Source organism: Siphateles boraxobius, unplaced genomic scaffold, assembly GCF_051911475.1.
Source record: "Siphateles boraxobius isolate OS27281-9 unplaced genomic scaffold, OSU_SipBor_1 72, whole genome shotgun sequence".
NCBI lineage: Eukaryota > Metazoa > Chordata > Actinopteri > Cypriniformes > Leuciscidae > Siphateles > Siphateles boraxobius.
The window spans coordinates 1,015,001-1,037,971 of record NW_027509200.1 but is presented as its reverse complement, the minus strand read 5'-3'; the positions used below and the strand labels follow the sequence as shown (position 1 = coordinate 1,037,971).

At 40.4% G+C, this 22,971-nt stretch overlaps 1 protein-coding gene and 1 long non-coding RNA gene across 2 annotated transcripts in view; both read right to left on the bottom strand.

Moving 5' to 3' along the window:
• The window catches only part of znfl2a (zinc finger-like gene 2a), a 135,439-nt gene that overhangs the window by 109,486 nt on the left and 2,982 nt on the right, over positions 1-22,971 (bottom strand). The window contains exon 2 of the mRNA XM_077217313.1: positions 11,589-11,660. Within this exon, the coding sequence (XP_077073428.1) occupies positions 11,589-11,660 (72 nt within the window). The remainder of the gene's footprint in view (positions 1-11,588; positions 11,661-22,971) is intronic.
• LOC143724286 (uncharacterized) lies at positions 751-4,199 on the bottom strand. Its single transcript, XR_013197310.1, has 2 exons — positions 4,060-4,199; positions 751-3,982 (listed from the first exon to the last, which is right to left on the bottom strand). It is a non-coding gene; the product is annotated as an uncharacterized LOC143724286 (long non-coding RNA).

Here is a 22,971-nt window from a genome sequence, read left to right as displayed (position 1 = left end):
GACAATAGCAAGTGATGAGAGAGAGACAACAGCAAGTGACAAGAGTTGAAATGTGAAGGTATTTTGTTGCTTTGATGTTTATAATTACATTTGTTTTGGGGCTGTGGTGGCAGATAATAATATCTGATATTCTTTCCACTTACACCTCTGTTTATTGTAGTTTTGGTTGTACTGCCTGTGTTTTTTTTTTATATAATTAAATGGTGGATTCTAAGCACTGGGCTTTGTTTGTATTTGTGGTTTGTTTGTAATGTTCAATTTTTCATTTTACCTACGTGCTGTGGTGGTAATTGTCTTACTGTTGTGGTCCACCACTTGAAGGAATGTAAAGAAAACACTGTAGTGTTAGCTGTCTCAATGTGTGTGTATGCCAGTTCACCATAGTTGCGTATGGACCATATATGGCACTAAATACATTTTTAGGGGGGTGGGGTGGGGGGCCTCACACAAAGAGCAGCCTAGGGGCCCCTGACAACCTTAATCCGCCCCTGCCGACGCCCGTGAGATATTTGTCATGCTAAATATCTGGACCTGTCGGCGATTCACAATCCTGCTGTGTGAAAAGTGTTCTGACTGAAAACTACATCGGCGATGACCGACAGCCAATGAGAGAGCAGGATACAGGACAGCAGGATGTTCAGGGAGGAGTTATAGACCAGAATATCTGTGTTTTAATAGATAGGCCTATATTTACAATTATATCAAACAGAAACAAAGCACAAACATTTGCATGACCAGCAGCAACAGCAGGACATTTGCAAAATTATTTATTTACCCCCAACTCTCTTTGCAAAACACAGTGCTTGCTCCCCTCGTCTTCCCAACCATTTCCTCCTGCATAAACTGTTTATTTTTCTCATTTTCACTGCAAATCACCGCACAGACAATTTGGATCGCAATCTTCTTGTAGGCTATCATTTTTAATTACAAATTCAGTGTCGCGCGAGAACTCCGGTCTCACGCACGCGTGATCTTCCGTTATTTCCTTATCACTTCTCGCGTTTGTTTGGTTGTGAAACGTAGTTTGCGGACCAGGGAGAAGTTGTCGGGGATTCTTTCTTTTGTAAAGTCATGCAGTGTGAAACCTCCTGTCGCCGATCCATCGTGCAGTGTGAACACACCAGCAACTGAATGTTACCCCAGATGGTCACGCAGTGTGAAAACAACAGTCACACGATTATTTTGAAAATCGTGCAGTCTGAACTCGGCATTAATCAAATCAGAACCGTCTAATCAAGCTCTTCAGGATTATTACATTGATTATTACAGGCAAGTGTGTTTGATTAGGGTTGTTGAACTCCAGGAACGTAGCCCTGTACTAGTTAACTTAGCTTATTCCCATAGTAGTTAACTTATTTAACCCCCTTTAAAATGATCTTTTTGTGAGTCTTACAAACCTACCAGAAATATGCGCGAATTTTTTTCAGAACGCATATCGTCATCTTTGAGGGTGACTCTTTTGTTCCCGTGAAAGAGCACGTATGTATCCATATCGCACGTGGAGGTGATAAGTGAACTCGATGAAGAAGTGAAGCCTAATTGCGCGCGCGAGTGGATACTTCAGGTGATCTAACACGCGCTTTGTGCATTAAAAACCTAAATTTTTCGTGTTTGGTTTTATTGTATTTTCATTTGATGCAGTAGAACAACGTGTGATGAAAACAAAATAAAAAATATAAATAGCCACTGAAGACTGGAGTAATGATGCTGAAAATTTAGCTTTGATCACAGGAATAAATTACAGTTTAAAATATATTAAAATAGAAAACAGCTGTTTTAAATTGGAATAATATTTCACACTATTACTGTTTTTGTTTGTATTTTTAATCAAATAAATTCAGCCTTGGTGAGCAGTAGATAACGTACTTCTTTTAAAAACATCAAAAATCTGACTGACCCCCAAATTTTAACAGTAACGTTATGCTGCGTTCACACCGGACGCGAATAGCGCGTCAAATTCGCGCCTACCACGTCTAGTTATACGCTTGACCACTTTGAATCCATTCGCGCGTCAAGAGCGAAATTGACGCGCGTAAAAAACAAAAGTTTGAAGCGAAATTTACGCGCGTGACGCGCATCGGAGGCGAAATCCGATGAAACTCCGGAGGCGAAACCCGTTGACGGCCATCTTTTTACAAGATGGCTGATGTTGATCGAGCATTCGTGGAGAGAGTCCCCGCTCTGTATTTGCTCTGGAGAGCGGAACAGCGGCGTATGGGTCGTCGTCGCCGTACTTGGGTGTATGCTAATATACGATATGCTATCAATGTTTTTCAAACTGTGTGGTACGGATACCACTGTTGGTGCTCTTTTGTAGTGATACTCAGTTAACTGCTGTAACGTTAACCTAAAAAATAAAATATTATTTTGGCAGACGTGATAATGTCTCTATCTGTAAGCAATATGTAGAGCTCTTTCTAGTGATAACGGTACTCGGTTAACTGCTATAACCTAAAAATGATACTGTCATGTCTCTATCTGTAAGCAATATATAGTAACGTTACTATTTCTTTTGATAATCAGTTATTGGTTATTGGCACACTAGTGATTTAAACCATATACACATATACCCTTTTGTTTTGAAGATTCAAAACTTTGTTAAATTGCTTGCAAAATTGCTAGCAAACAAACAAATATGGTGCATTAAAGTAAAACAGACTGGCTATTGTATATAGTTGAATATGTAACTACAAGTGTACTTATAAAAATATTTTCTAGGTTTCTTGCCACAGGGTACTCATTCAGGACCATAGCGTCCAGCTTCAGAGTTGGTGTCTCAACAGTGAGCCAGATCGTCCATCAGGTTGTGACTGCAATCTGGGACTGTCTTGTGGAGGAGTAAATGGCTGTGCCCACCACTGATGACTGGAGGTCCATCGCAGAAGGATTCCAGGAGCGGTGGAACTACCCTCTATGCTGTGGAGCGGTGGATGGGAAGCACGTGGTAATGAAGGCACCCCCCAACTCAGGATCCTGCGGAGGAACCTCATGCGGCCCTTCCCTGGACGCACCCTTCCTCCAGAGAGGCGTGTCTTCAATTACCGCTTCTCCAGAGCCAGGCTGGTGGTGGAGAACGCCTTTGGCATCCTCTCCTCACAGTGGAGGATGTACCGCCGCCTCATCAAGGTCCACCCAGAAGTTGCGGAGAAGTGTGTGAAGGCGACGTGTCTTCACAACTTTCTGAGGTGTTCAGAGGGGAGAGAGGCACCTGCTGCGAGGGGCGCGGGACATGCTGGAGAGGAGCCACTGCCAGGTCTGGGTCGGGTTGCGGCCAACAACTCCTCCAGAGAGGCACTCCGGGTGAGGGATGTCTTCATGGCACACTTCTCGGCGGAGGGAGCAGTACCATGGCAGCCGACGGAGTAGCGTTTGAAGTCCTCCCCATGACTTCCCCACAACGGCTCTATAAAGAGCCACCAACAAACCTATAAAGAGCTAAACTATCTAAAAATATTCCATTATTATTATTATTATATTTTGTATTTTTTTCCCCAGGTTGTCAGCCCCAGTTCCAGGATGTCAGGTCCACAGCATGTGTCACAGTCACAAGTTTCCTACATTTGGTTTGAATGTCGTTGAAGCTGATGTCATCAAAAGATTTCCTCACAATAAGGTTTAGTGGATGTGCAATGCATATCGCAGGCCTAACATTCAGTGATCGTACACATGCTATCATGTTGGCTGCAGCATCAGTTACCAGGCACTTAACTTTATCCTTTATGCCTCACTCCTCCATGAGCTTGATATGTCCAGTAGCCAAGTTCTCAGCAGTATGGCTCTTAGGGAAATGCTGTACACCTAGTAAAATAGTGCAGAGCTTCTCATTGTCATCTATAAAATGGCAAGTTACTGCTAGGTAGGCATCCATGTTTAGCGATGTCCACATGTCAGAGGTAACGCTTATAGCCTGAACGTTCTGCAACTGCTCTCTGGCCTTCTCCTTAGCCTCCTTGTACTTATGATCAACCATGACCTTCAAAGCCTGTGGATAGAAATAAATGCAGTTACTCTTACTTTTAACTTCTTAAATAATGATGAACCACTTTATTAATCACATACCTTTCTAGTTGGGATCACATAAGTAGAATCCAACACATGCAGGAGCTCCCTAAACCCATCATCATCCACAATGGAAAAGGGTTAGGAGTCCTTGATGACCATGTTCACCAGGGCCTCATTCACCATTTCTTTTTTGGAATCTATAATAAAATAAAATGCAGGTGTATTGTAGGAGCCTAAAACATTATTTAAATAATGGTTTTTTTTAATGATTATTATCAATTACTTTGACTACTGTGTGGATGGTTAGTAGTTTGTGCATGCTCGTGCAGTGCTCGATAATGCCTGAGCATGGAGGACGTGTTATTGCTGTATGTCAGCTCCTTTAGGCACAGCAAGCATTTCACCTTGAAACATAAATGAATAGACATGAAATATAATACAGCCATATAGTGAGGATTATTATATCAAGACAGTAAAATAAAAATAATAATACAAATTGTGTTTGTACCTTATTGTGAGCAACCATTTCAAAAAACTCCCAGACAGGGGAGGATTTCCTCTTTCTAGCTGGCTCCATTACAAGGAAAAAGGAAGAGGTCACAAAAAGCAAACAATTCCAAAAGGCAATCCAAATCAAAAAGCAGTCCAGCCAAATCCAAAAATCTAAAGCAATCCAAATAATCTTATCTAATTAATATAACAATACTATAATATAGCTACTATAACTAATACTAACAATATACTATAACTAATATAACCTGATATAATGTAATAATATACAGCCCTAACACATATATTGCACAATAACGACGATGAAACAACTCTCTAACTCTGACTCTCTGACTCGCTGACACTACTACAACTGATTCTACTACTCCTGATAACACCCACAAGGTGGCGCGAGTTTCAAAAGAACCCCCTTTATCCGGAAACGACACTCAAACTGAACCGATGACGTATCCACACAAACCGAGGCCTCGTTTGTCATTAGTCACGTGATTTTCACGTTAACAACACAAGCCTCGAACCGCGGCTTCATCTGGCACGCCCATTTTTGCTCGACACAAGCTCCGACGCCTCGCTTCAAATGTCACATCACTACTGTTCCGCTGTCTCCAGAAATCCTGTCTGGATCCTTGTTCCCCGAGATCCTGTATACATCACACCAGTCCTCAGGTCTTTACACTGGCTGCCAGTTACATTTAGGATTGATTTTAAAGGATTATTACTGGTATATAAATCATTCAATGGCCTAGGACCTCAATACATTGCAGATATGCTCAGTGAATATAAACCCAACAGATCACTCAGATCATTAGGATCACATCGGCTAGAAATACCAAGGGTTCACTCTAAGCATGGCGAGTCTGCTTTTAGCTACTATGCCAGCCGCAGCTGGAACCAGCTTCCAGAAGAGATCAGATGTGCTCCTACAGTAGTCACATTCAAATCCAGACTCAAAACACATCTGTTTAACTGTGCATTTACTGAATGAGCACTGTGCCACTGTTCGTCCGACTGTTTGTACTGTATTTTATTTTATGTTTTAATTACTCTGACTTCATTTGATTATTTCTGTATTTTATCTTTTATTCTAAACTGTTTTAATTATTCTGATTTCTTTTGATTATTTTAATTTCTTCTATGTAAAGCACTTTGAATTACCATTGTGTATGAAATGTGCTACATAAATAAACTTGCCTTGCCTAGCATTTAGCTGAACCATGCGGTTTCCCACCACCAAACTGTATTCACTTCTTCATGGGTTACCAGACTTATATCTAGTAGCCACCGCACCCTAGTGCCCTCAAGAGGCTCCAAAAGGTATTGCACGTGACCCAGACCTCTTTTTGGGCAATAGCCAGAAAAAATACAACAATAAAACCCAGGTAACGTTTAAACCGTTACACAGTTGTGGAAGAAATTTAATATGTTTGCATTTTCTTATATTCATAAAATCTTAGAAAGATGATGGTAATTAATTTAAGGTAACATAAATGCACGAGGATTGCATGTGGTGTCCCATGATGTCCCATTATTCTCTGCAACATTGATAGAATAAAGAACGGTTATAAACCCTTATGAATGTATGTATGTGTTAATACATACACTTATGAATGTATCTATGTGTATGACCTTGTATACGTGACTAAAAGTAATGTGTGACTAAATGTATGACTGAGACAGAGGGTCTCCACTCAAGGGTAGTATGATAAACAAGTCTAAACAACATGTTAGTTATGGCTAAGACATATCTTAATTTAGCCTGGATCTTCATTCAGGACTATAAAGAAGGAAGGATGCCCTCCTGTAAATTGTCACACTCTGCAGCCACTCTGTATGACTGTATGATCGCTGACCTTTCCTTGAAAGAGAATAAATAACCTTTAAAGACAATTGGTACACGTTTGTCTCTTCAGTAATAGAAAAGTGTTTGCCACCACACAGTCTAACAGGAAGAGTGACTGATTTGCTCTGGAAGTCTTTGTCTTTGTCTTCACTACAGTGAAGACTGAAGATGGAGGGGTTTGACTGTCTCCACACGGCAGAAAGATCGCTGGTTGGAGTCCCGGCTGAGTCAGCAGCTCTTTCTGTGTGGAGTTTGCAGTTTCTCCAGATGTTGCTGTGGGTTTCCTCCATGTGCTCCAGTTTCCCCACAAGACAAACACATCCAGGACGCTCGGACACTGATGACCAACGCTTGTGTTCAAGTGGAGGAAATATTTAAATATAGCAGTGGAGTCGTCTGTGTGTTTATGTGTCATGATCTTACAAGTGAATGTGTTTTTGACTAAAATATGGAAGTCTGAGGTTTGTACAAATTGGGGTGTAGTTATCAAATTGTGTTTATAGCTGTGAGAAAAGTGAATTGCTTCATAAATTGTGTCAAGTCCAGTCACCTTCATTTATATAGCACTTTTAACAATATGGACTGTTTCAAAGCAGCTTTACAGTGGTAATAGGAAATTAAAGGTAAAATATGTAACTTTTTTGGCCACAAGAGGGCGCAGTTTCCAACAATAACAAAGGCGTATGTTTATGACGCACTGACGAGCTGAATGATGGGACTTGCTGTCAAGCTGATGGATCTAATAATGTTTATGGATGAGTGAAAACACTCATGTTTTTTAACATTACAGTGGTGTGAAGCAGGTCGCGTTTGCTAAAGAGACAGATATCACACGCGAGTCCCGCAGATATAAAGGAATAAGGACATTTTAATACAGAACTACACGCAAGTGCTGGATTACTCACACAGGTCAGTTTATTAGACGAATTAAACTTGTGAGGGAACGCAGCGCTGTTTCACTTGGTCTAACGTTACACTATCACACTAAATGGCATTAAAAATGTGTGTACGTTTTTCTAATCTTGATCTAGCTGCTAGTTTCGTATAGAAAACGAACTAACACGTAGAATAACATTATAACTTTCTATAATGTTATTCTACGTGTTAGTTCGTTTTCTATACGAAACTAGCAGCTAGATCAAGATTAGAAAAACGTACTGACCATATTCTAACAGGTCATCATGTTGAGCTAAAGTTAACCATGATTTGTTTTATGTACATTTGCTCACCTGTCTAATAAAGCTGTCAAGTCGTGACTCGTGAAGCTCTGTCGAGTCCAAGTTTGTCGCGGACGTGGAGCTCTCGGCATCTCAAAAATGCCCCGCTGATATTGATCCTCATTTTAGTTCTCCTTGTTTGTCTCAAAGTGCTTGACATGGTTTATGTTTGAACGAAACAAGAACTTTGTGCCGATAAACGTTACGCATTACGCAGTTGTCCATGTCATGGCTATGGAAGTTCGAGCGGAAACGGAGGATAGCGAGGATATTACGTCATTGACAGGCGACATTTGTTGGCCGGGACTGCAACTTATTTAAAATTGGAATTTCTCTGAAATAAAAAATCTTTGGAGACTTTTGGGATATTGTAAGTACACAACTGCAGGAAATATATTACACTGTGCAAGTGATTTTTGGATATTTTATTACAAAATTCTTAAATATTGGACCTTTAAAGTAACATTTACAAGTAACATGTTTTGACTAGCAGCTCTAGAATCAATTATTGTCCAGCTAAAGTTTGTTTTGATTGATTCACTTCCATCGCAACGATCATTAGTTATTAACTTAGGGGCCGCTAACACGACACCGTTCTAACAGAAAACCTTTAATGCGATCCGGCCGCTCATTTGCACAACACAGTGCCTGGTGGCTCCGAGAACTTTTATCGCTTCCGCGTAGCCACGCGAACTGGAATTATCTCCACAACGTTTTATCAGTAAAGAGGTAAAGGGAAGGAGGCCTTCACAAGGGAAAGACTAGTGACACTTCAGGACTGCGTTGTCGTCGTGTCCAGGCGCAGCTCCTTCATCAGATACGGATACGGCCTGGGTCCGGCGGACTGCGATAAACCTCAGGATGAACAGAGAGACTAATATTAGCGTAGACGCCATCCTTCTTATGAGGTACCAAGTACATCAGGATTTATGGGATTTATGCATAGATTTATCTAATCTATGCAGCCTAAAATTGAATTATAGAAGTCTATAATGTGTTATGTGAATGCTAGGTCAAAGTGATGTGTTTTTAGTCTAGATTCGAAATGACAGACTACGTCTGCTTCCCAGACAATGTTAGGAAGATTGTTCCAAAGTTTTGGTGCTAAATAGGAAAAGGATCTACCGCCAGCAGTCGATTTAGATATTCTAGGTATTATCAACTGGCCAGAACTTTGAGATCGCAATAGACGTGAAGGACTATAATGCGTTAAGAGCTCGCTCAAGTACTGGGGAGCTAAACCATTTAGTGCTTTGTAAGTAATCAGCAATATTTAAAATGCATACGATGTTCAATAGAAGACTTAACAGAGCAGCCATCAAGTGTTAGACAGTATTCTAGGTTTTTACGTGAGGAAGTTTTTTGTCCAATAATTAGAATCTCTGTTTTTTCAGAATTTAGTTGTAGGAAATTACTACTCATCCAATTTTTTATATCAGCTATGTATTCCGATAATTGTGTCAATTGGTAAATTTTGTCAGGGCGTGAAGAAATATAGATCTGAGTATCATCAGCATAACAGTGAAAACTAATTCCATGTTTCCTAATGATATCTCCTAAAGGTAGCATGTACAGAGTGAACAGCAGCGGTCCGAGTACTGAGCCTTGTGGTACGCCATACTGAACTGGTGATCGATAAGACATCTCTTCATTTACTGCTACAAACTGATAGCGGTCAGATAAATATGATTTAAACCAAGCTAGTGCAATTCCACTAATGCCAATATATTTTTCGAGTCCATTTAAAAGAATGTTAAATGTGGTCGATAGTGTCAAATGCAGCACTAAGATCAAGTAACACTAATAGAGAGATACAACCACGATCGGATGATAAGAGCAAATCATTTGTGACTCTAATGAGAGCTGTCTCAGTGCTATGGTGCGGTCTAAATCCTGACTGGAAATCCTCACAGATATCATTTCTTTCTAAAAAGGAACACAGTTGTGAGGATACTGCCTTTTCTAGTATCTTTGACAGAAAAGGTAGATTCGAGATCAGCCCGTAATTGACTAATTCTGAAGGATCAAGTTAAGTTTTTTTAACAAGCGGATTAATCAAAGCCAACTTTAAATTTTGGTTTAACGAGTTTATAAAATTCACCCTCTCCTACAGCAATGAATTAATCTAATTTTACCTCAGGGAGACTACACTACACTGTCTGATGCGATACTGTAGTAGACGGTTGCATAGTTATAATTTTCTCCCTGATATTATCAATCTTGTAAGTAAAGAAGGTCATAAAGTCATTACTGTTGTGCTGCTTGGAAACGTCTGGTCTTGAAGCTTTATTTTTCGTTATTTTAGCCACGGTTTCAAATAAATACCTTGGGTTGGTTTATTTTCTTCTAATAGGGTTGAAACATAAGCAGATCTAGCAGCTTTTAAAGCCTCTCTGTAAGCTATCGAGCTCTCTTTCCAGTTTCTCTCTAGTTTTGTTTTCTTCCAGTTGCTCGTTGTACCACGGCGTTGGAATATTTTCTGTAATCTTCTTTAAGCGCAGCGGAGCAACTGTGTCTAAAGTGGAAAAGAGAGTTAAAAGTTTCTGTTGCAATATCAAGTTCTTCTAAGCTATCTGGGATGCTGAGATGATGAAACTGATTAGGAAGATTATTGATAAAGCAATCTTTAGTGGCAGAAGTGATAGGTCTAACATACTTGTAACACGGAGTCGGCTTTGCAGCCTTGGCTAAATGTAATTTACACGAGACTAGATAATGATCTGAGATGTCGTCGCTCTGCTGCAGAATTTCAACAGCATCAACATTGATTCCATGTGATAATATTAGATCTAGAGTATGATTAAGACAATGAGTAGGTCCTGACACGTGTTGTCTAACTCCAATAGAGTTAAGAATGTCTTTAAATGCCAATCCCAATACATCTTTTTCGTTATCTACATGTATATTAAAATCATCAACAATTAGTGTTTTCTATAAGAAAGGCATATATATATATTAATTTTTGGTTTTCTTTACCAACATCAAAGCATTTTCTTTTAAGACTCCTAATATCATTACAAGCAAATATTCTCAATTCTCAGTGCAAACATGCTTCATTAAAGACATTAAACTATTAAGGTGTAGAAATAATTAACAGACCTTGTTTTTGAATGGTACCATACATGTAATTTTATTCATTTAAAAGTGTTTTTACTGCTGAACATTAAAAAAAGCATCCCTTCACAGCACCAGACATGTTTTAATTATTTGTTTATATTCTGAACTAATACATTCATGTCCCCTGAACTGCCTTTCTCACTGCAGGTAATGTGTTTTAGTAGAGGACCCTATTATATTGCTCTGTTGGGACACATTTGCTCCTGAGGGAAAACCATGACCTGAGGCTACAGCTGGGATCATGAATTTTTCTAGCGACCTGTATTTATTATGCATAAATGATTTTAAATGTCTTTGAAGGCAAGACATATTGTTGAAACCCTTGTCACATGAAGCGCAGTGAAACGGCTTCACTTCGCTGTGTACGACCTCATGCATTTTCAGGAGTGAATTCTGACTAAAAGCTTTTCCACACTGAGCACAGATGAAAGGCTTCTCACCGGAGTGAGTTTTTAAGTGAATGTTAAAGTTTTGTTTCTGTGTAAAACATTTCCCACACTGCGGGCATGTAAAAGGCTTCTTTTCAGCGTGAGTTTTCATGTGTGTCCCAAGACTTCCTTTCTGTCTGTAACTCTTCCCACACTGACTGCATGAGTAAGGCTTCTCTCCAGTGTGAATTCGTATGTGTTCTGTAAGGCTCCCGCTTTGTTTAAACCCTATTCCACAGTAACTGCATGTGAAAGGTCTTTCTCCAGTGTGAATCCTTGTGTGATCCCTAAGGCTTCCTTTACATGTGAAACTCCTTCCACACTGACGGCAGGTGCATGATGGCCTTTTAGCTCTTGATCTTTGACTTCTTTTCTGTGAAAAATTATTTTTAGTCTTTGAGCAACTAGAAGATTTTCCTCTAGTTGTGATATTCTGAGATTTCTGATGTTCTTCCACTTCACTCAGTTCTTCACTTTCCTCTTCGCTCAGTTCTTCACTTTCCTCTTCGCTCAGTTCTTCACTTTCCTCTTCCACTTTCATCAGATCTGAAAGGAACAAATTAAATTGAATTAAATTTTTTAGAATCTCAATTCAATTGACAATGAAGATGAAATGAGTGACCCCAGTTTAACCAGTTTGAAATTCAGGCAGAAATTCTTGATTTATCTAATATCACATGTGATTCTTCAAGATTTGTGAATTCAAGTGACGTAGTCCTACGGTCCAAAATCAGTGTAATTTTCATAAAGACTCTTAATTTTATAATGCCTATAGCTAAAAACCTTGGTGACTTAGAAGACTGAAACCACTTTCATCCTAACCTGCATGATTTTTTAAGTCCACTAGTCCTGAATGTGAAAAGTAGGCATTTTTCATATTTAAAGTGGTTATATGATGGTTCTAAAATGAACATTATTTTGTGTATTTGGTATAACGCAATGTGTTCACACGGTTTTAGCTTAAAAAGTCATTATTTTCCAAATACTGTACATTATTGTTAATCCTCTATGCCCTGCCTTTCTGAAAAGCGTTGATTTTTACAAAGCTCATCGTTCTGAAAAGCGTGGGGTTGTCTGATTGGCCAGCGATCCAGTCTATTGTGATTGGCCCAAAAACCTTAAGCATGTGACGGAAATGTCACGGCCCTTACCATATTTGGAACATCGGCTCCCAAAGCAATAATGACAGGTGTTAATGTCTGTACTACCTTATCAATTCGAGCCCGAATCTCAACCGGAAATTGCAGATGACCAAGCTGATCGATCAACTTTGCAAGCGCGACTGGACCTGATCGTATCAGATTGGTATTTCATTGGGGACAAAATTACTGATTATAATGACTTTAAGGTCTTTTAACGCGTTGCGCCGTGCTACGGGGGGAGAACACTTGGTAAACATAAAACCATGTCTGCATTTGTGATCGTTGAAACGACAAGCAAATTCTACTCTATACTGCTCAAAACTCACGTTTGAATAGTTAGTAGCAAATTCTTAAAATATTGAAACAAAGGCTTTGAATATGATTACAGGCTGTGTCTGTGAGTCAAAAGCGCCAGAATGTACTTCCAAAGATGGAACTGCCTCACTGTTTTCTAATTGTGTCCTCTTTTGGAAGGCCAAACAAAGTAGTTTGACTTTCGCAACGAAAAACACAGCGTCTCCACAACATGGCGGCAACAATAATAATAATACAGCAAGAATAAGACCAAAAATTTACTGTGAAACAGTTTACAAATCAATAAGGTTAAATCGGGGCACTCGGATAAGGGTTAATTGATCAAAACATGTCACAAATCCACAACAGTGAAGTTAAAGACTCAAAGAAGAGTTAAAAGGACAAAACTTTGTGAAAGATTTTCCAAATCCGAATAGGGACTCAGGGAAGAGCCAACTGGACAAAACGTCTCCGGTTACTGTCGTAACCTCGGTTCCCTAAGAAGCGGGAACTAGCGGGAACTCATCCCTTCTCCACTTTTGTTGAAATCTTATGGGCTTACGCCAGCTTGGAACAGCTGGCCAATTGTCACAAAATATGCAAATACTGACAGGCTCACAGGCAGTATAAAATGCATGAGCGCGACAATTGTGTCAGAATCACGACTGAACGCTTGCACAGCTGATCAAAGAGCGAACACGGGGAACGAAACAAAGCAATAGCGGCCACATACACCTTCCAGTCTTTGCTGTAGGAAACGCAAAACATCTGACACGGAACAGATCCCCGGGGTCGATATCGATGTCCTAGCACCATTTTGCAAAAACTCCCCATATTTAGAGCGTAAAGGCCTAGTAGGAGTAGTTTAGGACTTATGAAGCCAAAGTGTCTCAGGATGTCAGGATGAAGGCTTGGTAGTCGAGGATGGCTTGCTGACTTTCCCCTTTGCGGGGTTCTGCTCTGACCCTGACGCTTCCTCCCAGGCCCTGTCCACTGCTTTACGGCGAACATCCGGTTTCGGCCAGGGCGCCGTGGCGGGAAGAGGACAGGTGAGGGCGTTGACGATGGATGACGTCCCTGTTATAGCGCACCATATCGCTCCTGGTTCTTATGGCGCGCACCGGCAGCTCGGCGCAGTGGGCGCACGTGGAGTCCGTGAACGGCGCCTCGGTGTGGGCGAGGTCCAGGCAGGCGACGCAGAACTCATGTTTGCCGGGCGGGTCGATGGGGCACGCACAAATCTGGCAAGTTGAAGCCATCGGATGCTCAGAGAAAAAGATTACTAGTCCTCTGTTGCAGCTTCCACGATGGCAGCGTGAAGAAAGAGATTCTGACACAATTGACCATTTGCAGGGACTTTGATTGACAGGCGATCTGACCAATCATAATCCGCCATTTTTGTCCAACAAAGCAGTCAGGAGAGGTAGTAGATTAACATTTGAACTTGAAAAACTGTGTATACTGATGTCTTTCCGCTGTTAAAACAACATTCCTTCTTATGTTCATTCATGTTTATTTGAAGCTATAAATTAACTAGAAGGAAGAGCTGATCAGTTCACGAGCAGCTTTAACTGAGGCTCTACAGCGATCTGTCAGACACATTAAAGAGCCACAAAACGGTATTTATTGTTTCAATTTCTTTAAAGAATTACCAAATTTTAAAATTGATACTTTGTTTCATTTCAAAAGTAAGCTGGTCGTCCTGTCTGTCAGCGCGCTGTCAGTGTCCTCTCTGCTCCATGATCTATTTTTCACTGTGTGAGAACATGGTGGGGTGTGAGAATGGCGTGGCTTGTCGGACATAGCAACAGAAACTAAAGGGGGCGGGTCTCTGCGAACGGTCAATTGTTGCACCCATACATTTTATACTGCCCGCGAGTCTGTTTGTATTTGTTCCCACCTCGTTGCTACGCAATGTAGAGTTACCGCTCTCGAAATGGAACTGTACTTTAAATGATTTGAGAAATCAGAATAGTTAAGTTGTGGACTTAGGAAAGGGTTAACCAGTCACTCCAGGGTTTCGCCATCGCAACTATTAACGCGACTTCAACAAATCCCCGTGAATTCAGTGGGCCTTGCAATTTTGACCAATCACCTAGGGTTGGGCGGTGTCCCCTAAATTGGCAGTTGACAATGTTTCCAGCAAAACATCGTGATGGACGATGATATCGTCTGGGGGGGGGGGGGGGCTACGGAATCGCGCTGACCATCACGGAGGGAGAGAGAGAGAGAGAGAGAGAGAGAGAGAGAGTAGCTACTTCTACTGTGTTTACGCCACGGGAATACTCGGCTTGGCATTTTGAAGTATTTCTATGTTTATTTGGCCGTTTAGGCTCGCAACCGAAGACAAAGACTAGCCTACTATGCTCGCGTGTTGCGCTCGGCGCACAGCATCCTATCAGTAGAATTCAGTTCTCTTTCGCGACTTTTAATATTTCTTTTCAATATAAAGCACATCCTGCTCTTTTCTCTCTCATTCATTCATGTTTTATTATTAATAACTTTAAACGGAATCAACTGTAACCTGCGTGGATTATCAACAATACAACACATTTATACATAAATTAACGGTCTCTGCGGCAAAAGTGAAAGTGACACGTGATGGCCAAGTATGGTAACCCATACTTGGAATTTGACCTCTGCATTTAACCCATCCAAGTAAGTGCACACACATTAGTAGCAGAGTAGTGAGTAGTGAACACACACACACTGCAAACGTGGATACACACACCCGGAGCAGCGGGCAGCCTTGAGTTGCGCCCGGGGAGCGATTGGGGGTTAGGTGCCTTGCTCAAGGACCCTTTGGGTCACCAGTCCAACTCTGTTACCATTAGGCCATGACTGCCCCAAAGTACCTGCGGCCAGCGGGTGAAATGTTTCGAAATGTCTCTTTGAACAGCAAAGCACCCATTTCAATAAAAGGATATATTAAAGTTTATATAGCCTACTTTTACATTTTCGCTGCTGTTCTTAAATTATTTTCGCCATCACCTTAAATAAGCAGCAGCTGCTTTAATCCCAGTGAAGAGTGCAGGAGCTGTAACTGTTAGGTTACCACAGAAACGTAGGCGGTTAGTTGATTGCTGTGATGACTCGTGACTCTCGCGAACAGCACTGAACAAGCGCGTCTTCATTTTTTTTATCGTTTGTTGGTAAAGGGTGAGAGACCAGGTGTGGCTCGCAAGCCAGGTCCCCAACCACTTGTGTACAGACGAACGCGAACTGTCGTGAGACTGGGCCGGTCTGACAGGGTGGGGGGCGTGGCATCACGATGATATCGTCCATCAGCACAACCCTACAATCACCGCAACTTTTCTGCAACTTTGACCAATCATCGCAGTCTCCTGCAAAGCGTCGCCGTACGTCAGCAAACTCACTTCCTTGTTTTGTTCAGAAGACGCAGCAGACATGTGTGCTGACACCGTCTCACATTTACCTACAAAAATAACAGCAAAGGACCGTGAAAAACAGTATCCAGATGTTCTTAACGAAAGCGGGGTAAACTGTTTTGCAAGACGTGCAATATTGTTGTCGAACATAAAAGGAAATCGACAATTGACAAACACTTTGCCACCGCTAACCATACGCAGAGAATGACAGAAACGCATGGAGGCTGAAGACGAGACAAATCACTGTGACACAGGCTGTTGCATCCCGATCAATTGCAAGCTCTGAAAAAAATCAAGGTAAGTTGGTTTTGTATATATATTTATGTATACACAACAGAGATGTTCACAAGTAATTTTTTGGAAGTCCAAGTCAAGTCTCAAGTCTTTGAGCTCGAGTCCAAGTCAAGTCTCAAGTCTTTTGCCACGACTCCTCTTGCCATCTGATCTGTCCCCAACACTGTATTGTAAAATCTTATGAATTCAGAGTATGTCCTGTAGGTACTACCATCCATAGAGTACAGTATCAAAATCAGTTGTATGGGGTCTACTGCAATGCAATCTGAAGAAACGCAAATTAAGAACTCTGTTTCTATTTCATAACTGTATTTTTCAACATTTTGGTATCTGCATCAACGGATACATGCTTGTCTGTGTTACTAACTGGCTGTAAAGTGCAATCTCATAATGCATTAACGTATTTTCTGAACTATAAGTCGCACTATACTATAAGCCGGACTATACTGGCTCTCAGCCCGATAACATCAGCAATTTTCATTCAAGCAGCTGATTTCTGTAAATGAATGTAAAACTAAATGTATATTGCAGCACAGGGTGAAGTCAATACATTTTATCGACTATTTGAGGAATAAATGTAAATTTTAAAAAACTATGTAAATGGCGCTCAGTGGCGTGAAAGGATTTTGAAAGTCCTGAGCCGTTGCTGGGCGCCGCGGACAGACGCCGAATGGCACCGCCGGTGTGTGTACACTCATAGAGAATAACTCATTCTGACTTATAGGGCCCTATCTTGCACCCAGCGCAATTGACTTTGTACACCGACGCATGTATCATTCATATTTTGCATCCGTGCAAAACTGACTTTTCCCTCCACAGACGCACGCCGGCAAACTAAAGAATGAACTTGCGCTCCATGCTTGGCCATAATACAGAGTGTGAACAACGCGCATACACTGTAGATGATTCTCTCATCTACACAGATGCATTTTCCTTTTTGCAAATAATACATTATTATAAGGAAACATATTAAAACACGAGGGAAATCATTGTTGTATCCATGACGATGGGAAAAATAGGCATAAAGCTTACACATTTACCCAAATTATTATAAGCATGTTTAACCGAAGCTAATTTGGGTGGGTTTGTCGCATACCCAATGTCACTTCTCTTTCTTTTACGGCCCTGACGAGAACATCGATCTCCTCGGCTGAGAACCGATTCTGAAGCGCGCCTGGTAAATCCGCCATGATAATAACAATCCGCCATGCAACATGCGCACCTGCTCTTAAAGGGTATGTTGGATGACGCTCTGATTGGTTTATTTCACGTAACCCCCAAACCACACCTATGAATAATGAAGCTATTTCAGACAAACCCCTTTTAAACTTACGCATATCAATTTTTTGATATGCGAGTGCGCGCGGCGCGCACATAGGCATAGCGCATGCACGTTGCACAATATGGCAAAGGACAGGGGCCATGCAGCTCATCATACACTTCCCCAACGTATATGCGCCAATAAAAGAAAATAGAAATACATTAATGAATTTAGATTTAAAAAGCAATAATTGCATTAAAAAACAGGTTGTTGACGAGTCTCGAAGCTCGAGTCTGAAGTCTTTTGGGTCGAGTCGCAAGTCAGATCTGAAGTCAGCTGTTTGTGCAACTTAAAGGATTAGTTCACCTCAAAATGAAAATTTCCTAATAATTTACTCACCCCAATGTAAGGGTGTCACGATCGAAATTAATTCACAATCTCGAACTTGGAATTAAAAAATGGAATCGTCGATGCTGCCACGCCCCCACGTCACGTCCGGTCGGCGTGCCAAGCGGACAAAAACCCCGCGTGTTGAAGTGCTGCGAGTCAATGGTCAACCACCTCTAACTTATCTACAGCCACTCCAAAGATAGCATGGCAACTGCAGATGCAGGAGACCCATCGACAGAACTTGATCCCCCTCCTCTTTCATCGAAGTCACAGGTGTGGACGTTTTTTGGATTTCCAGTGAGTTGTTGACAACGTTCGCGCTTCAAAAAAGCCACAGTTTGCAGACATCCCAAGTCTCGCGGAAGTCTCGGGAGTCTCCCGCTTACTGATAGCAGCTCCCTGATGCACGCAAATTAGTTCAAATATCCCGGAATCTAGATTGAGCGAGCAAGAGCGCGCATGCGAGGCAGGAAAAACTGTGCTCCAAACCGTATAGCGCGCCCACGGCAGAGAGGGAGAGAGCGAGAGACCTTGCGTGTGTGCCTCATGAAGCACATGTAAGACAGAGAGCATCCTGATTGGCCGGTTTCGGCTTTAAAAAAATTAAATGTAAAAATCGAGAATCGAATCGAACTGTGACCTTAGAATCGAAAATTTAATCGAATCGAGGATTTGGAGAATCGTGACACCCCTACCCCAATGCCATCCAAGATATCCATGTCTTTCTTTCCTCAGTGGAAGAGAAAATAAGTTTGAGGAAAACATTTCTGGATTTTTCTTCGAATAATAAACTTCAATGGTAACCAGCGTTTTGAAGTCCAAATCAATGCAGTTTCAAAGGTCTTTAAAGTGTTTGAAACGGCTGTGCATGATCGCAGCTGAGGAGGAGGGGCTTATCTAGCGAAAAGATAGGCCATTTTCAAAAAAAAAAAATTATATATATATTTATAGTTTATTTGTAGTTAGAGTTTAACTACAATTGTTCGGATTTTGCTGATCTGCAAAATGCCGGGAACTACGTCATCACGTTGAAAGGTCACCGTGCGAAGGAGGATAGTTCAAATTGTATTGTATGTTGAATGACATATTTATGTCTTTGTGTCATATTATTGTTTAAAATGGTCCTTACGTGTGCGTGTGTTTAAATCTTTTAAAACCTAAACTTTTTTATTCGAGCGAGACCTTTCAACGTGATGACGTAGTTCTGTATCCTGTGTTTAAATCTTTTAAAACCTAAATTTTTTATTCGAGCGTGAACTTTCAACGTGACCTTTCAGCTCAATCCGAACAATTGTAGTTAAAAAGTATATATATATATATTTTTTTTTTTAAATGACCCATCGTTTCGCTAGATAAGCCCCTCCTCCTCAGCTGATCGTGCTCAGCCGCTGAAGCACTTCAAAGGTCTTTGAAACTGCATTGATTTGGACTTCAAAACGCTGGTTACCATTGAAGTCCATTATTCAAAGAAAAATCCAGAAATGTTTTCCTCAAACTTATTTTCTCTTCCACTGAGGAAAGAAAGACATGATATCTTGGATGGCATTGGGTTGGGTAAATTATTAGGAAATTTACCATTTTGAGGTGAACTAATCCTTTAAGTGCGACTCCCCATCTCTGATATACAATGCATGGTTACTTAGAGGTTAAAGTACTGTAGTTTATCACCGAGTGACTAGCATCGCCCCAAGTTACTGTCTTGTTTGCATGACAGTGAACTCTGTGTGTGTGTGTGTGTGTGCGCGTGTGTGTGTGTGCGCGTGTGTGTGTGTGTGTGCGCGTGTGTGTGTGTGCGCGTGTGTGTGTGCGTGTGTGTGAGTGTGTGTGTGTGTGCGCGTGTGTGTGCGCGTGTGTGTGTGTGTGTGTGTGTGTTTTAAGAACTTAGAACAGCTTTCTCAAAAGCCAAAAATACCTCCTAATTCCACCAGTGGTAAGTTCACTTCAACACATGTTTAAAACTAATTTTAAAATAGTTCATATTATTTGAAATAAGATGTTAAATTATCAAGTATAAGTATTTTAATCTAATACATCAGTGATATAGGTTCATCTTGTGGACACCACAATATACTGTCTTACACAGATAAATAAACCATATAAAATAGTGAATAATAGCTAGTTCATATTATTTTGAAATAAGATGTTAAATTATCAACTATTATTCACTATTTTATGTTTTATTTAACTGTGTAAGACAGTATATTGTGGTGTATTAGATAAAAATGCTTATACCTGATAATTTAACATCTTATTTCAAATAATATCAACTATTATTCACTAATTTATGGTTTATTTATATGTGTAAGGCCGTATACTGTGGTGTCCACAAGATATCGCGGTTGTATTAGATGAAAATACCTAAACTTAATAACATTAACATATTTCATTTCACTATTTTATGCGTTTTATTTCTTAAAAACTAATTTGTGACATTTCATTTGCTCAGAAAGATTTAAGAATCTGTGACTTTATCCAGACCCATAAAGACCTCCTCATTAAGTTCAACACATGTTTAAACTTACTTTAAAATACTTTTAAATAATAATTTAACATCTTATTTCATATATTTTATAAGCTTTATTTGTCATCAGTGCTATTTCTTTAAACTAATTTGTTTCATTCTCTCCCACAGACATTATGGACAATACTGATCCATCTGAAAATCATATCTAAGACTAAAAATCTATAAAAATCATAATTTCATCGTTCTGTGAATGTTATCCTGCTATAATAAAAACATGCCCTGAAAAAACATTCCTGTCAGTCACAGCAAGCAGACTGCCGTCAGACACACACACATACACACAGGCATAAACACACACGGCCACACACACACACACACACAGCCATAAACTCCGGAACAACACCGTGACAAAAGGTCACAAACCACCTGATAGTCATAAAACCCACATGGTCATATCCTGCCATAAAACCATAAATCAGCTACAGTACACAAGCTACAGTATATAGACTACTAAATTATCATCTTTCATTAAAGCAAAGATTATTTTTGATTAGTTGGATGAAAGCATCAGAGTTATGAAGTGGTACTGTACTGTGTTCACTGTAAAGGGCTGTGCACTTTTGCGGGTATTCCTGAAAACTGTATTTTGCACTTTATAAGTATTGGCATCTTTCAACATAAATGTGGCTTAATATTTGTGAGGTTCTGCACGCTTACATTTTTGCAGGTGCAGATCTTGTTTAAAAATAAAACTTACTTTGTTAGTCTTTAAATCGTTTGTTTTGCCTTTTTATAAGGTTACTAAAGGTTAGTTAGTGGTTTTGTTCTCATTAGATCAATATCCTTATTAATTTTTAATGATTCAACAAATGAGGGTGTTCCACGTAGCAGCTAGGCGAGCATTATAGCGTGTGTTACAAAGTGAGTCTCTGAAGTAAAGGCTGGACTACAATAGAGCAGATGGAGAACAGTGTTTTCTGTGGGACATGGCCAGTCCCTTTGGGGTGAACTTTGGGCTTTTCACTTTGTAAACCTACAACATGCACAAAAAAAGATATAAAACACAATATATGAAAGGGAAAAAGTAAAAAGCATAATATGAGCACTTTAAGTAAATATCTATCTACCTTTGCCGTTTTAACCTATAAAAACAAACGCCGAAGAACATCGCAACTCTTTAGAAAAGCGGCCGCAACATCAGGCCTTTTAGGCCGCAACAACCACAAAACAGGCCCGCGACATCCTGGAGGGATTAACAGACCAAAACTGAACGGTAAGAGATGTCACAAATAACAATAGTGAAGATAAAGTCTCAAAGAACGGTTAACTGACTGAAACTGTACTGTGAAATAATTTACAAATCAGAATAGTGAAGTTAAGGACTCAGAGAAGGGTTAACTGACTACATAATCTCATCTAAACTGTACTGTGAAACCTTTCATAAATCAACATGTGAAGTTAGGGACTCTGGGAAGGGTTAAAAGACCAAAACTATACTGTGAAACTGTTTAATAATCAACATGTTGAATTAACACTTGGGGAAGGGTAGGCCTACAGTAAAAGACTGCGGTCAAGCCAGCCGCGGTTTGAAAATACACGGTCAAGCCAGCCGCCAAAAAAAGGTGTGTGCGCCTATTACTATGAATACGGTAATTTCAGTAACAGACGCGAGAGGGAACGTGCTCTCTCCACTATGGCGCTCTCTCGCTCTCTCTCTCTCTCTCTCTCTCTCTCTCTGTCTCTTTCTCTCTCTCACTCTCTCACTCTCTCTCTCTCACTCTCTCACACTCTCTCACACTCTCTCTCACTCTCTCTCACTCTCTCACACACTCTCTCACACTCTCTCACTCTCTCACACTCTCTCACACTCTCTCACACACTCTCTCACACTCTCTCACACTCTCTCACACTCTCTCACACTCTCTCACACTCTCTCACACACTCTCTCACACTCTCTCACACTCTCTCACTCTCTCACACTCTCTCACACTCTCTCACTCTCTCACACTCTCTCACTCTCTCTCACTCTCACACTCTCTCACTCTCTCACTCTCTCACACTCTCTCACTCTCCCTCTCTCTCTCTCTCTCTCTCTCTCTCTCACTCTCCCTCTCTCACTCTCTCTCACTCTCTCTCACTCTCCCTCTCTCACTCTCTCTCACTCTCTCTCACTCTCTCTCTCTCTCTCTCTCACACTCTCTTTCTTTCTTCCTTTTTTCTTTCCTTCCATCTTTTTCTCTCTTTCTTTCTTTCTTTCTTTCTCTCTTTCTTCCTTTTTTCTTTCTTTCTATCTTTTTCTCTCTTTCTTTCTTTCTTTCTTTTTTCTTTCTTTCTATCTTTCTCTTTCTTTCTTTCTCTCTTTCTTCCTTTTTTCTTTCTATCTTTTTCTTTCTCTCTTTATTTTTTTCTTTTTTTCTCTCTTTATTTCTTTATTTCTTTCTTTCTATCTTTTTTTCTTTTTCTCTCTTTCTTTCTTTCTCTATTTCTTCCTTTATTCTCTTTCTTTCTTCCTTTTTTATTTTTCTTTCTCTTTCTTCCTTTTCTTTCTTTCTATGTTTTTCTCTCTTTCTTTCTTTCTTTCTCTCTTTTACTCTCTCTCTTTCTTTCTTTCTTTCTCGCTTTC